A 14,694-nucleotide genomic window follows, 5' to 3' on the forward strand; every position below is an offset into this window, starting at 1 on the left:
AACATATAAAACCATTTATACAGCAATTCAAGACAGTCATCTGTTTGCAGGATATGACTATTTAACATCAAGATATTGAAAGTGCTTAACGTCTAAAAATGTTGTGCTTTCCCTGCTCCTGAAAGAAGGGACTGAACCATTTTAGCAGCACAAAGACATTCCTACCCTGCTCCTGAAAGAAGGGACTGAACCATTTTAGCAGCGCAAGGACATTCCTACCCTGCTCCTGAAAGAAGGGACTGAACCATTTTAGCAGCGCAAGGGCATTCCTACCCTGCTCCTGAAAGAAGGGGCTGAACCATTTTAGCAGAGCAAGGGCATTCCTACCCTGCTCCTGAAAGAAGGGACTGAACCATTTTAGCAGCGCAAGAACATTCCTAAACAGGTAGAAATACTATTGGAATGATTATGCTTTTGTGTTATATGAGTTTAAGAAGCACAGAAATGCAGTGAAGTAATTATTCATGTTTTCACAGTTATTTAATTCAAAATGCATCACTATTTTTGAAAGCTTTTGTCTTTTTAAATCAAATTAGTTCTTCTTGTCAGTCTTCATCTTTTTAAATAGTTCTCATAGAGTTTCAGGCTGATTTAGTGCTAACATAATTTTAATAATGTGTTTGGTTCCCTACCTCTTACTAAACTCTGGCTACTGGATTCTTACACCTGTCTCTCAGTACTAATGTCCATTAATTCTTAATCCTAATCATTATTGTAGGGATGAGAACTGGATGGGGAGAGGTTTTAGAGGTCATAAAAGCATAGGATAAGAATAGGTTTATAATATAACATACTCTTTTGTATCCTTTTCCTGGGGCTTCCATGTAGAATAGCACTATGATGTGTGTTCATATCTATATGAAGGCTACTAAACATCTGTTTGTGTCTTCTGACCATTGCCTACCTTTGGCTACACCATAAATGTGGCTTGGGTGCACCATGTGTTGCAAAAATAATCATGCTCCCCCCACAGGAAGAAAGCAGATCATATTTCCCCTGATCAACCTTTTGTGTATTTTAGAGCTAGCTACCTGGGAATATGGATACGAAATGAACAATAGCCAAATAAATTTGGAAACATCACTGCCACTGCAGCAATAGACCAGGATTTTTCTGATATATTTTGACAAATGGCCACCCATTGGTGCTGTAACTTTAATCAGAAATATAATACAAAAAGAACCCCACGATGGCACTCAACCATAATGTTTAAAACATTTTTTTTTAATTTTAAACAAAATATCAAAATCAGGAGTCATAAAAGCAAAAAAAAAGAAAAAAAAAGACTCAGAGTAGCCTAGCATGATTTTTATAGATTCAGGAAGCCTGATTACCAGACAAAGAACCACTTCCACAATAATTTGCTAATTTCAAGGTGACGGTATATTTTGTTTAGGCAATGGTGCTGACTATGCAACAGCATGGCTGGGGATGCTAGTTAGGTTGTACCTGTGAAGAGATGAGTAGTCTCAGAGTACAAATATTAATGTAATATAGGCCACAGATGTACTCTGCTATCTGGTACAACAGATTTACCTGACTGATTAGGGACCATGCTTAGTTCATCACCAGCCTTTGACAATACATTGCTGTGCTCCAGTCTTTACAATGAACTGTTGCAGTTCTCCAAATCACTGTCCTGAGTTCATCAGGAGCTGTAGCCATTTCCAGGGGAGAGCACATGGCTAATTAGAACTAGCCATTCCTCCAGACTGCTACAGAAGCATGCAGCTTTCCAGTGAGATTGCTGTCCATGCTATGGTCCCTGGAAGGGGAGAACCATGATGTGAGACCTGTCTCTGTAACAGAAAGATTTACTATGGTAGGGAAACTAACTTAAGAGTTCCATATCATGGTAAGCCTTTTTGGATGCCAGGATATGGCGCTAGTAACATTACTGAAGAGAACCATTCCAATAGTGATTAAACGCTCTCTGATAATGTTTTTGCTTCAAACAGGCTCTTGTGTTATGATCTCTGCCTATTGTTTCATGCTGTGAAAGACCCTGCTTTTTCAATTTATTACACCTCTATCAGACTGGTGGTACTGCAAATGCTCCCCAAAAAAACTTAAATTTAATTTTCATTTTAACAATACATGCTGGTTAGATAAATTCTTAACCCTTTGCATTCCCTGTTTTTGGATTTGAGGCCATCTACACATCAGGTTTAATGTTATCCTAGATACTTTACATTTACACATGATAAGTGGACAGGTAATCATAAATCCACTCCTGGAGTATATTTCAGCGGTCTCCTCAATCAGGGCAGCTAATACCTTTGGTTTTCCCCAGGGTTACTTGGGCAAATTCTGTACAGGTTACTTAGGTTGCAAGCTTAGAAACTACCTATTAATCTATTAAATGGGCAAAGCATTGTTAAACATTATTTTTTAACAAATGGCAATAACCCTTCCAAAATTTAATATTTGAACTCAGATTTTTAGCATACCAGCTACAGACCACAACTACCTAAGCTGTGCCACTGGATTATAAGTATTGTCTAAAATGCAATTTTCAAAAACAACTGCTAATGAAATTAACTTCAAACAACTTTGAAACAAAGCAAACAAATTAATCAAAAATAATAAAAAGATATATTTCTTGCAACAATTAGCTAATCAAAGAAATAACCCCCAAAATTCTGGAAATCAGTCTCTTTTCTCCTTAATCCTGGGACCACACAAAATCACCATCTCTTGATAAAGATCCACAGCAAATAGGTAACATTTTTAACTCACAGTTTATTGACAGCATTCTTAAACTTGTCAAGGAACCCCCACCAATAACAAACAAACCCCCAACAATAAGATAAGCACCTCAAATTCAGTTCATGAAAACCCCAGCTTACATCTTCACTCCACAATAGAAAATACTAACAATACCCCAGTAACTCCAGTATTTTCCCTTGAACCAGCACCCACTGCTCTAGTATTTAAATTGCTAACTGAACTAAGGCCATGCTCCCTATCTGCCAATAGCTTCCCCTCTGAATACTTGAAACTTGGTGCCGAAGTAATAGCCTACCTTATCCATATTCTAAGTAACTGATCCATCTCAGAATCCACAGTTCCTCAAATTTGGAAGAAATTCATTATAACCCCATTGCATAAAAGTGGAAATACTAATGATTTAACTAACTATCGACCCATTTCCATTCTGTCACCATTATCTGAAATATTGGAAAAGTGTATACACACTCTACTAAAACACGTCTCTGATAATAATCTCCTCACTCCTACCCAACATGCCTTTCATCTTGCACAAAGTACTACTACGGCCTTACTTTCTTTTACTGATACTGTGAACAACACTCTGGACTCTGGTCTATTGACAACAGTAGTCTTATTAGACCTATCCAAAGCTTTCGACACTGTATTACGTACCAAACTACTCCAACAACTAGCAACATTAGGATGCTCCAAACATACCCTTACCTGGTTCGCCAACTACCTGAACAACAGACAACAATCCATTAGATGGCAAAACAATCAGTCTGGCTATCTGGTCAACAAGACAGGAGTCCCCCAGGGGTCCATTCTTGGACCTTTACTTTTTAATGTATTTATAAATAATCTCCATATAGTCTTCCTACAAAGTTCACTCATTCAATATGCTGATGATTCTACTATAATTTCCTCCTCCAGCAACCTCCTCAATCTCCTAAAAATAACCAAAATGCCTTTTCAACCATAGAATCTTGGCTAAACAAAGCACAACTACTTCTAAATCCCAAGAAGTTTAAGCTACTACTATTCTCATCTAAACCACCCCCACAAGACTTTAAAATTTACCCCAAAACAAGACTGAAATTGAAGTCATAAAAATAGCAAAATTACTAGGCATTACTATAGATGACAAATTATCCTTTGAAAAACATATCCTTAACACAATAAAAAAAACACATTTTAAACTAGGCAAACTCTAGAGATATACATTTTACATGGATAAACCCACAAAAATAAAACTGGCAAATACCCTTCTACTTACTTACCACCTCTATGGTTCCCCCATCTTTACTAACGTTCATGCATCTGTAAGTAACAAACTACAATCATGCTATTATAAAACTGCAAAATTTGCATCTGGTATACCTAACCGCACACACCACTGCCAGGCCATTAAAGAACTGAAATGGTTTGAATTCCCCCACTACTTTCAGTACAGCCATCTAATTCTTGCTCATAAACTAATATACAACCCAGAAAACTATCCTTCTCTGCATTCTGTGTGTGTGTGTGCGTGTGTGCGTGTGTGTGTGTGTGTGTGTGTGTGTGTGTGTGTGTGTGTGTGTGTGTGTGTGTGTGTGTGTGTGTGTGTGTGTGTGTGTGTGTGTGTGTGTGTGTGTGTGTGTGTGTGTGTGTGTGTGTGCGTGTGTATATTTTTTCAAGCTGATGTTACACTTACTGTGGATTTATTATTACCTGTGAATGGCACACCTGAACAGGGCCTGATTGCTTCTGTCTATCTGTATGTCAGATTTTATCAAAGCAGCAGCTCAGACTGACCAGTGAACCACTTCAGTGACCATCAAGGCTGTGAAAGCATGGCTACAAGATCCTTCTTCAGTATTTATACAGTTACACAGACTTCAAAGTGACACAATATTGCTGCACCCATTTTGAGGGTTCTACCTATGTACAGAGTAACACTGCAGCCTATGACTTATCACACAGCTGCATGTATATTATATATATGACATATGCATACGGTCTTACCTTGTTCAGGTTAAGAGCGTTGGCTTTGGCTAAAACCATCGGCATAGCATCATATGTGCTGGTGAATTTGAGCTTCTCAGGATGCAGCCTGTATTTTCTCTCACTTAAAATTTCTCCAGCTTTTCTGTTTTTCTCATCTTCCAGCGAACCAGCAGGTATCCATCCCAGTCCTTTTATCCACTGCAAGTCTGATTTGTATAATATCTACAAGTTCATAGACATATAAAAATTATTTATGAATCCATACAAACATGTTATAAAAACAAGATACCACGAGTATTTGGTGATAATATAAACACATGCAAAAGCTAAAGGCAAAAATGATCAGGACATAATTGCAAACAACGTCTTCCATTTCAGACAGCTCTTTTCTAAGGAGCAGTGCATTTCACGGGTATTATCTATATTTATTGATGAATGATACTGAAGTTCAAATGTTAATAGTTAAAAACATTAACAGCAACAACAAGTCAATATAAACATGAAATGCATGATGTAGTTATATTAAATTACAAATGCATTCTAGTAAGTCAATGTAGCAAACATAGTGTATTGGGTATCATGTTATGTCACTAAATGGGGCTATATACACAGACGGAAGAAATTCCTGTTGAGCCTCATCAAACTGGATACATCTTGTACGTGTTTACTAGAATTTTGCATATCTATTCTGATTGCTGCTGTTACCTACTTTGTAATTTGGATAACTTATTAAAGGGTTTGAACATTTATAGTGTTTGTTTCTAATTTCCAGGGTATAACAACATCTAAATGTCCTGTAATTGTAATGTCTACTGTTTATTGTTCATAGGTTCATAATCATAATTTACCAATGCAAACATGCAACTGTAGTTCAAACAAATCAGTGCAAGCTGATGAAGCAATAAAGAACAGTTAATGCAATACCTTAGAATTAATTTAGTCCATGAAAAATATTCCACTGTTGCAATCATTTAAATACGGCTACAAAGCAAATAGGGCAAATAGGGTGGCTATCTTTTTTTATTCAAAGTAGACCATTTTATTTTTCTTATGTAAATATTTATGTAATCAACAACCAATAAATCCTACAGTCTAATATTTCTGTGAAGAAAAAAAAAGTTGGAGATATTTGATACAAGTTTATTAGTAGCAAAAATATGTTTTAGCATCTGTAATTTAAAAGAGTTCTAAAGTCCCACAAACAAATATTATACAATAAGAATGTACAATCATGAAGCTCACAAGCTTGAGTTTGTGGTTATATTAATATTAATAACTGATAATCCAGAGTGTAATAGGACTAAAAGCTTTATGTTGGGAGAGTAACTAGGCAGCAAATTGTGTTGATACAAAGATTTATCAGTAATGTTGTAGTGATTTACTTTTTGCATTTATACATATTTCCATTATATCTGCCTATATTTTTAAGCCATCTATTGATCTACATTGAAGCTGTCTCTTTGTAACATACTTCTAGAAAACATATTTTACTAGATTTGTTGATCTTAATAAAATTAGGGGCTGCATTCATGAACATCTACACTGTGTACACAATCTATATTTTTTGACCATGCCTACCACATTTTCGTGCTGTCTATTCCCTCAGAAAGATTACACCAATTGTACACATAGTTTACACGTTGTATGATTCCAGCTCAGTATTTAAGGTTGCAAGAAAATCGGTAGGAAAACTAAAATTAGGAGGAGTAAGGTGGGAGTTATGCTTGTGTTGTCTATTTACTCTGAACATTGTACACTTAGTGTAGGTGTTACTGAATCTGGCCACACTTCTATTGCATGTCAGGAAGTGAAAGAATGTCCCTCTGCAAAGCATAGGTCCCAATAAATGTTTATTCTTCCTTTGCTATTGGCAAAAATAATAACACCTCCATCTAGTTCGTCTACTTAATTAAAACACTAAAAATTGTACCTGCTTCTAAAATAACATTAATAAAAAGATGTAAAGGTATACCATAATTTTTAAATGATCATTAAAAATCCATGGTCCAATCATTCTTTTCATTTAAAATAATCAATTTCAAATCAGTAAATAGTATAAATGACATTAGCAAAAATTTACATTCATGTTATGTTCCACTATGTTGTAAAAACTAATTACTGGGCATGCAGGGACCAGGTCTCTCTTATCATAATGCTACTTAAAATTTCACTAATTGTTATTTTTCTGAGCAGTTTATCCTCTCTAAACTTGCTGCATATACACTAAATATAATGTTGCTACTAGTCCATTATAATCTGTTCTATTTGTTTTGATGATGTCTTATACTTTTTATCATGTTACTGCGCATGCTTTGTTTTACTTCTCTCTTATCCTGTGTAATAATGTATACCACTGTTGTTCAAATTATTCATTTTACTGTTACCCTTTTTCCTTGTTTTTACTCTATAAACTTCACTGCTTTCTTAATTTCCATCTACTAATTGCATTTTGCTGTTAATGTCATAGTGAATTATAAGACTGGGTCTTTGATCATAATTAGCTTATTATGTGCTCAAGACAAGGATGCAGAGAAATTCACCTTGAGAGTGAATCTTAGCAAACATGTCAAGAACATTCTGGAATAGGCTTCCTATTTATGCGAAGGAGAGCCCTTCTCTGACAATCTAAAAGTGCAATCTGGACCAATGGATAGGAAATAGCAAATTCACTCCTGGGGTAGCAATCATGTCCTTTATGGACAGAGGCATTTGGTAACAATTGTCAAAACTCTGCTTGTTGACCCTTGTTATCCTTCCCTAGGAATAGAAAATTGGGTAAAATCTGCTTAAAACTGGCTAGACTTGTAAGGGATCTTGAGCTGTTAGCCTAGTAATCTCCTAAGAATCTATGAACTTATGTACTATCAGTTACAAAAAAAAGTATAGCAGTACGAAGTTCTAACATCTTTGAAAGGTGATAAACCACTCAGTGAGCACTGCCAAACAAACAGCAGCATACCTCTCAACTTCTTTGCTTAAGAATTCTAGATGACTCCAGAAATAATAGGGGGACAAAGGATCACAATCAGGGCCATTTTTTAAAAATATTGCTCTAATTCACTTACAAGTTAATAGAACAACATATTTTGCATCAACATACATTGTCTGAACAATAACAAGTATGAGACTCTAATAGCCAGCATTAAGGACTGACTGCCTGGAATTCCATGATTTACCAACATTTTTTTTATAGGGGACAGACCAAAAATATGAGCCACAATCAGGGAAGTTCTGCATATCAGGGACAGTTGACAGGTACAAAAGGCAAAAAGTGCTCCTCTGGTAGAAGATAAATAGCTTTAAAAGCTGTTAGGAACTTCATTCTGCCATAGTTTCTGTTTGTAAGTCTGGTAGTCTGAAGTTATAATTATTTTACCTTTTGCCACTGTTCTATGCTGACCAGCACTATCTGCTGTTTGCCCCTAGCTCAGCTCCAATCTTAACAACACTTAGGGTGTCCTTAACATGGTTTTGTGAAGCATCACTAAGCATTGCTATGTTCACGGCTTACCAAGTTTATTTTTGTCCTTGTTCCAGTGCATAATCTTGACACTCCATGTATTACATAATTATTGCGTTTGCCTAATGTTAGATGACACTTATAAAAAAGAAACTTACATCACTCTGTAGATCATAAGCCTTTCTAGCCTGTATGACATCACTTTGATCTGGTAGACATGTCCACTGGTGCAGATAGTGTCGGTAGTCAATGTCACTGACGATAGTCTGGCATTTCTTGGCTAGAAGGAAACCCAGCATATCTACTGGCATGTTGAAACTTGTTTTCGTCTTTTCAAAGTTCTTCTTATACTCTCTGTCACTCTGGATCTTGGCAACATGCATAGCCCAAACCAGTTTAGGATCATCTTGTATGCTGCGGTAACCAATGAGATGACCTCTCTGTTTGCGATAAGCGTCCTTGTATTTGTACTGAAACAAAACAAAAACCATTATTTTTGCTTTTTTTGATAATAATAAAGCATTATTAATTTTTGTAACTTAATTTATTTTAATGGTATTACTGGTATTGAATGGTATTCAACCCAATACCATTTTCCTAAGTGACCTAACCAACTATAGACTGGGAAACCTACACCACCACTAGTGCCAAAGCACAAGAGATTCTTTAACTTTGTCAATACCAGTGTCCTGGAACAATTAGTCGGAGTACCCAATAGGGGGAATAACTTCTTGGATCTTGTTCTTACTAATATGGGAACATCTTGCACCATCCCTTGCATATCTTCATCACTTGTTATGTTTGACCATAAAGCTGTCTCCTTTGAAATAAAATTGAAACCAGAGATCCCTTCCGCCCAAGGTACCTTCTGAAATTTCTTTAAGAGAAACCTCCTACTCCTAAGAGATACATTGGCAAGCTTCAAATCCCCACCAAACTCAGTTAACTCCATTGAATATACAGAAAAATACACTACCACACTGCACCAGCAGGTAAGCAGCTACATAAATGCAACTATTCCCAGTAGGAACAAGTGCAGGGCAAACCCCAGAAACAAACCCACATGGTGGAACCATAATATCAACAAGCTTTACAATAAAAGGAAAATAATTTTGACCAAAAGTAAGAAGAGCAATTCCCAGACTGTTAGACCTCTTGTCACTGATATATACATACCACTCAGAAGCTTAATAAAATCCAGCAAAGCCAAGTTTGAGGCTAAATTAGCCGAAGAAAATCACAGACATTTTTTAGTTTCGTATGTTCCTAATCACAAAAGTACAACACAGCAATGCACTAAGCTGATTTAAACAATGTTATCTTCACTGAGGCTGAAGATATAGTGAACCTACTGGCTGATAAATTTAGCACTAATATTACCTCTTTCCGCTCCATCTGTACGTCAAAATATATCACGTCAAATATACCTGAAGCTGTCTCACTCCCAGCTATCCGACAAGACCAAGTCCTAAAAGTGCCATCTAAAGCTAAACATACTACTACATTGCTAGGTCCTGACAATATCACTGGATGCATCTTAAATAGCATTAAGCATGAATTAGCCATGACTTACCAATACTGTTCAGTTTCAGCCTTTATATAGGTTTTGTACCATATAAATGGAGAACACCTATAGCTATTGCCCTACATAAGGGATGACATTCCACAAACCCAGGCAATTACAGACCCATACATCTGACCAGCATCATATGCAAAGACATGAAAAGACTTATCATGGAATAAGGGCACAGGGAACCTCCAAACACTGGATTGGTCTCAGTTTGGAATCATCAATGGAAAGTCATGCTTACTCAACCTTGTGGATTTTTTTGAAAAGTTCACCAAAGCAATGGATAAAGGCAAAACAGTACACACTGCATACCTCTACCAGGCCAAAGCTTTTGACACAACTATCCACTCAGGAATAGTAGAAAAGATAAATAAACTGGGAATAAATGCTTGTGTCACTGGATTTTGAAATGACTCACAGATAAGAAGCAGGAAATCAAACTAGGGGAAATTACTTCCACAAAGAGACCAGACACCATTGAAGTCTCCCAGGATTTTGTGCTGGGTCCTCTCCTATTTAGCAACTACTTTTCTAAAGTAAAAACCAATACCAAACTGCTCCAGCTGACTAAGTTTACAGATGACTGCAAGTTAAGAGCTGTCATTGAATCCCTAAACAACTTAGACATCAGGCAGGAAGGTATGTCCCAAACAAATTACTGGTGCCAAAATCGTAGACTGAAACTGAATGCCAAAAATTGCATTATTGTATCCTTTGGGAAGTCATCTACCCTAGCCAACTACCACATTGACAATACACCTCTAAGGGCTGACCCAGTTGTTTGGGATTTGGGAACTTATGTGGACAGTGACGTAACTTTTGACCAGCATGTGTCCACTTTGTAAGAAAGTCTGTCTATATTGCACAGCTTATAAATGAAGGGATTATGTCTTGATCTAGGGATGTCGTTGTCCCACTTAACTCAGCCTTCACTAAGCCAATTACTGACTATAATGCCTCCTTTGGCAAGTATCTTTCCAGCACGTGCATCAACTGTAATGCCCAGAGAGATACCTTATAAAAAGGATACAACATCTGAACAACATATTATTCATGGACCAACTCAAAGCCCTGTCACTCTACTCAGTATCTTACAGACTGCTAAGAGGTGACCTGTGTCTGGCATGCAGGGCACCCCCTGACTCAACACCGATGGATTTACTGCACATCAGCAAGTCAAATTGCATCAAAGATACATGGCCTAGGGATCTAAACCTCTTCTGCAACATGACCAGTACAGTTTGGAGGGACAGGTATATTTTGGAGAGGATACCACTGCTCTGGAACAGACTCCGCATCCACATAAAATGAAGTTCATCCTTGTCCACATTCAAGCACAATTTGGATCTATGGACGGGAAACAGAAAATTTACCCCTCGACTGTCCCCTGTACCACTACTGGAAAGATGCAGCTCCTAAATGCTTTATATCATGCTTGTGTCCCCTCAAATTATCTATGGTATGATCCCAGTTATTCTCACTAGGGTAATATATAATTTATCGACACTGGGATGGGCAAGGACAATCTCTAATCTAATGGAGTAGATTAATTTGAGCACAAAAAAGGAAACTGGCTAGGCTTAAAATGGGTCTTAAGGGCAGCTAATCTAGTACTTACCTATGAACCTAAAAAAACATTTTGCATGTGACTTGTCTGGTACATGTGATGCTAGGAAATGCAACTACAATAAGCTATGAAAGTCTGAATCCATATGATTAGACCTACTAGCTAAATTTGCTTTCCTGGTAAATTATGGTACATTTATCTCTCATTTAGATTAATACTGATTTTACAACATAAGTGTAGTGCAGAGATTCAATCCCATACAGCTATTTTTTAGATCTTTTTCAAAGAGAAGGTGGTGAATTGCCACTTTAAATGGTAGTAACACCATTGTGAAAATCTTGTGCTTAAATTAGCATTACTCGACTGAATTTAATTAATTTAGGAGGAAGACTGCACGCAGTTTTGTGATGTAATTTGCCCATATAATAACATATCCCTGCGTTTCCTTTAGATCATTGATAGCAATAACTGAGGAGGAGAATGCATGCTGCTCTGCTGTAAGAAACAACAAAATTAAGAGAGAAAAATGCCCCCTGGATTTTTCTCTGACCTTTATGGATATTGCCTTGCTACTCATAAAGTGCAAAGTCAGCAGGGTTACAAGTGGGGGAGTTTAACTTCCCACTCTCAGCTCCCTTACTGCTGTGTTATACAAAATCAAAGCAGATGCAGTTTTTATATTTGCAGTGCCTGACACTGATTTCCTTTTTTGTGAATTTCTTTTTTCTCTGTATTGTGCAACCATGGAGTTAGTCCATGTAAGTTAGGGAGGTGGTGGGGTGAAGTTCCCCACATGGGCAGTACAAGGTTCAAGTGAGATTATCTCCCCGCAAATGCCTGAGACCCTGCTATCATCACCTGGTCGAACATTTTGGATTAGTTACTTTATGACATACAAGAGAAGCGCTTATGCAATGTTCTCAAGATGGTGATGCTGTTGGTTTTCTCTTGCCATCCCTTTTTGTGTTCTGTTATTATTAGTTTGTTTTGCTTTTACTTCAATACATTCAATTCCTTAACAGGTGTGGTTCCCTCCAGCAATCCTCCCCACTTCTCCAATATGATTTCTGATAGCGTGTTAAATTATAAGTGCTTTGTTCCTTACTCCAGGCCTTTTTGAAGTAAGCATCTTTACTTGTACTGTACATGACTGATTTATCATATGCTATTTTCACAAAAGGTACTTTTTGCATATGAATGAATGTTTGCTTCTGGTTGAGTACTAACTTCTACACTTTTTAATTATCTGTCAAGGCATTCTATCTGAAGACACCCCAGTAAAAGTTCTATCAGGCTGTGTTTATGTATGAGTTTTCAAATCTAATATGGAATATGTCCTCAGTGAGACATTTCTAACAGAAACAACATATGCATCAGAAAAAGTAGGACTCCCCAACATGTATATCTGAAAAACTGGGACTCCCCAGTATATGTATCAGAAAAAGTATGAACTTCAACATACGTATCAGAAAAAGTAGGACTGCTGTATGAAAGGTGCAGTCAGGTGAGGTCACTTACCACTGTATGCATTTGGACTGATGCAGTGTCATTGCTAGAAAGACTTTGTGAGGTGGCTAGAACAAAAGTGCAGCATGTTATCATATGACCAGTGAAGTACCTGCATACAGTTAATAGCCTGTACAGTAAAAATGTAACTGCTGAGACTTATAAAAACTATAATTTGCTATTACATTTTAGGAGGCAAAGATTTAAAGGTGAATTGCTGTTCTTGTAAGTGATTTCTTACTAGCATGATATAAGCCTAATGTAGTTTAACTGAGAGAAACATAAGTGGCCCATAGAGTGGTATAGAGGTAGAAGATGCTGATAACCCACATTATGTGGTGGATATTACCCAGTGGTGTGTCAGCCACAGAGAAATGACTGACTATTCTAGTGACAGTTTACTTTCCTGAGGCCTGTATCTTCTGGTTAAATATACTTTATGCTGACATAGTAGCACAGGATGCATATCTGGTAATGGAGGTGGGGAGTACAAGCAGATGACTAACATTTAGGAATCATCTAGAAATAATACAACAAATTCCACTGGAAAACAAGTCACAGAAAACCTGATCTAGCAAATAATACCAGCTCAGTGCCGTGACATTAACCTTCCATCGATATGAAAAATGGCCCTATGTTCTGATTTAAGAAGACCTGATAGAAATGCTTGGGAAATAGTCAGGGATGAAAAATTAGCAATAAACAAACAAACAAGTGTCAGTTTATACTGATCTTATGAACATTTATGGATTCTTATCATATTAAGACAAACATTTTGCTGCTAAATCTGAAATGCAGAAAGAAACTAGAAATTTGTCCCGTGTGCATAAATGTGTGTGCGTGTTTGGAGTGGGGTAAGTTTATACAGACAAAATAAAGATAAATACTTACATCACTGGCGATGTCTCTTGATGCCCTAGCAGCTTTGACTGAGATTGCATCATTTCTGAGGTCATAGCCCTTCTTCTTCATCTCCTCAAATCCGGATTTGTAAAGTTTCTGTTGAGAAAAATTATCCTTATTAAAAAGCACTCAGTTTATTTGTGAAACATATGCAGATTGCTACAGAGCCTTTCTTCAGACAGCTGTAATATTTTAGTGTCTTTTGAAGGTCATATCACAGCAGTTTGTTACACTTAAACATAATTAGCCAGCCCCAGTAGAAGGATAAAGCCCAGACTATACTCCAGGTGATCTGAGTTCAAGTAGCAGCTTGGGAGTTTGATGGAGGTGGCAGGTGAGGATGGAGATGTCCACCTTGGGGGGGGGGGGGTCACAGTGTGATTGTTGGTTGGCTTCTTGATGCTCTAGGGCAAAAAGAGGATTTCATAATACAATGAGGCAGTATATAGGGAGAATGTGGATAGTAGCCATCCAAGCCACTAACAATATATCTGGCCACTGTATATGAACGAATGCTAATGACTGAGGCTGAGGAGCAAAGTTGGTGGAGCAAACTCTGAACATTAAAGTCACCACCAGGGGTGGGGTTAAAGCATAAACAATATGCCCTCAGGTGCGAGGAAAAGGTCAATTTTAGTATGAATGATGGCCTTAGTGAGTGGCTGACATTCTCTCCTCCATGTATTACTGAGGTCATTCTTCATATAGGAGAAAGAATGCTCTTAACCTTATATGGGAGGGCTTGATGGTCAGTAGGAGTTAGGTGCAAGCAAAGGTAAAGTACTTAAAAGTGCCTGCCAGATTCTGAAATTAAGTGTTAGGTAGGTACATTAACAACTTTAAGTAACTGAATAACATACACATATATTTATAGAATGAGTACACCACTCTGAAATGTATATTTTTTAATTTTATATTTATTTTACATGTTCTAATATTGGCACAGTTATGAATATTCTGAACTACTTGATGCAGTTATATCATCTGAAT

The 14,694-nt window shown here is 37.1% G+C and overlaps 1 protein-coding gene across 13 annotated transcripts in view; it reads right to left on the minus strand.

The window, feature by feature from the left end:
• NEB (nebulin) overlaps positions 1-14,694 on the minus strand; it is a 619,289-nt gene that overhangs the window by 346,118 nt on the left and 258,477 nt on the right. For all 13 annotated transcript variants that reach the window (XM_044074886.1, XM_044074893.1, XM_044074887.1 and 10 more), the window contains 3 exons: positions 13,693-13,800; positions 8,317-8,628; positions 4,717-4,920 (listed from right to left, as the gene is read on the minus strand). In XM_044074886.1, the coding sequence (XP_043930821.1) occupies positions 4,717-4,920; positions 8,317-8,628; positions 13,693-13,800 (624 nt within the window). The remainder of the gene's footprint in view (positions 1-4,716; positions 4,921-8,316; positions 8,629-13,692; positions 13,801-14,694) is intronic.

The sequence above is a fragment of the Protopterus annectens genome, chromosome 6.part0 (genome assembly GCF_019279795.1).
Source record: "Protopterus annectens isolate FY-2018-M chromosome 6.part0, PAN1.0, whole genome shotgun sequence".
Classification (NCBI taxonomy): Eukaryota; Metazoa; Chordata; order Ceratodontiformes; family Protopteridae; genus Protopterus; species Protopterus annectens.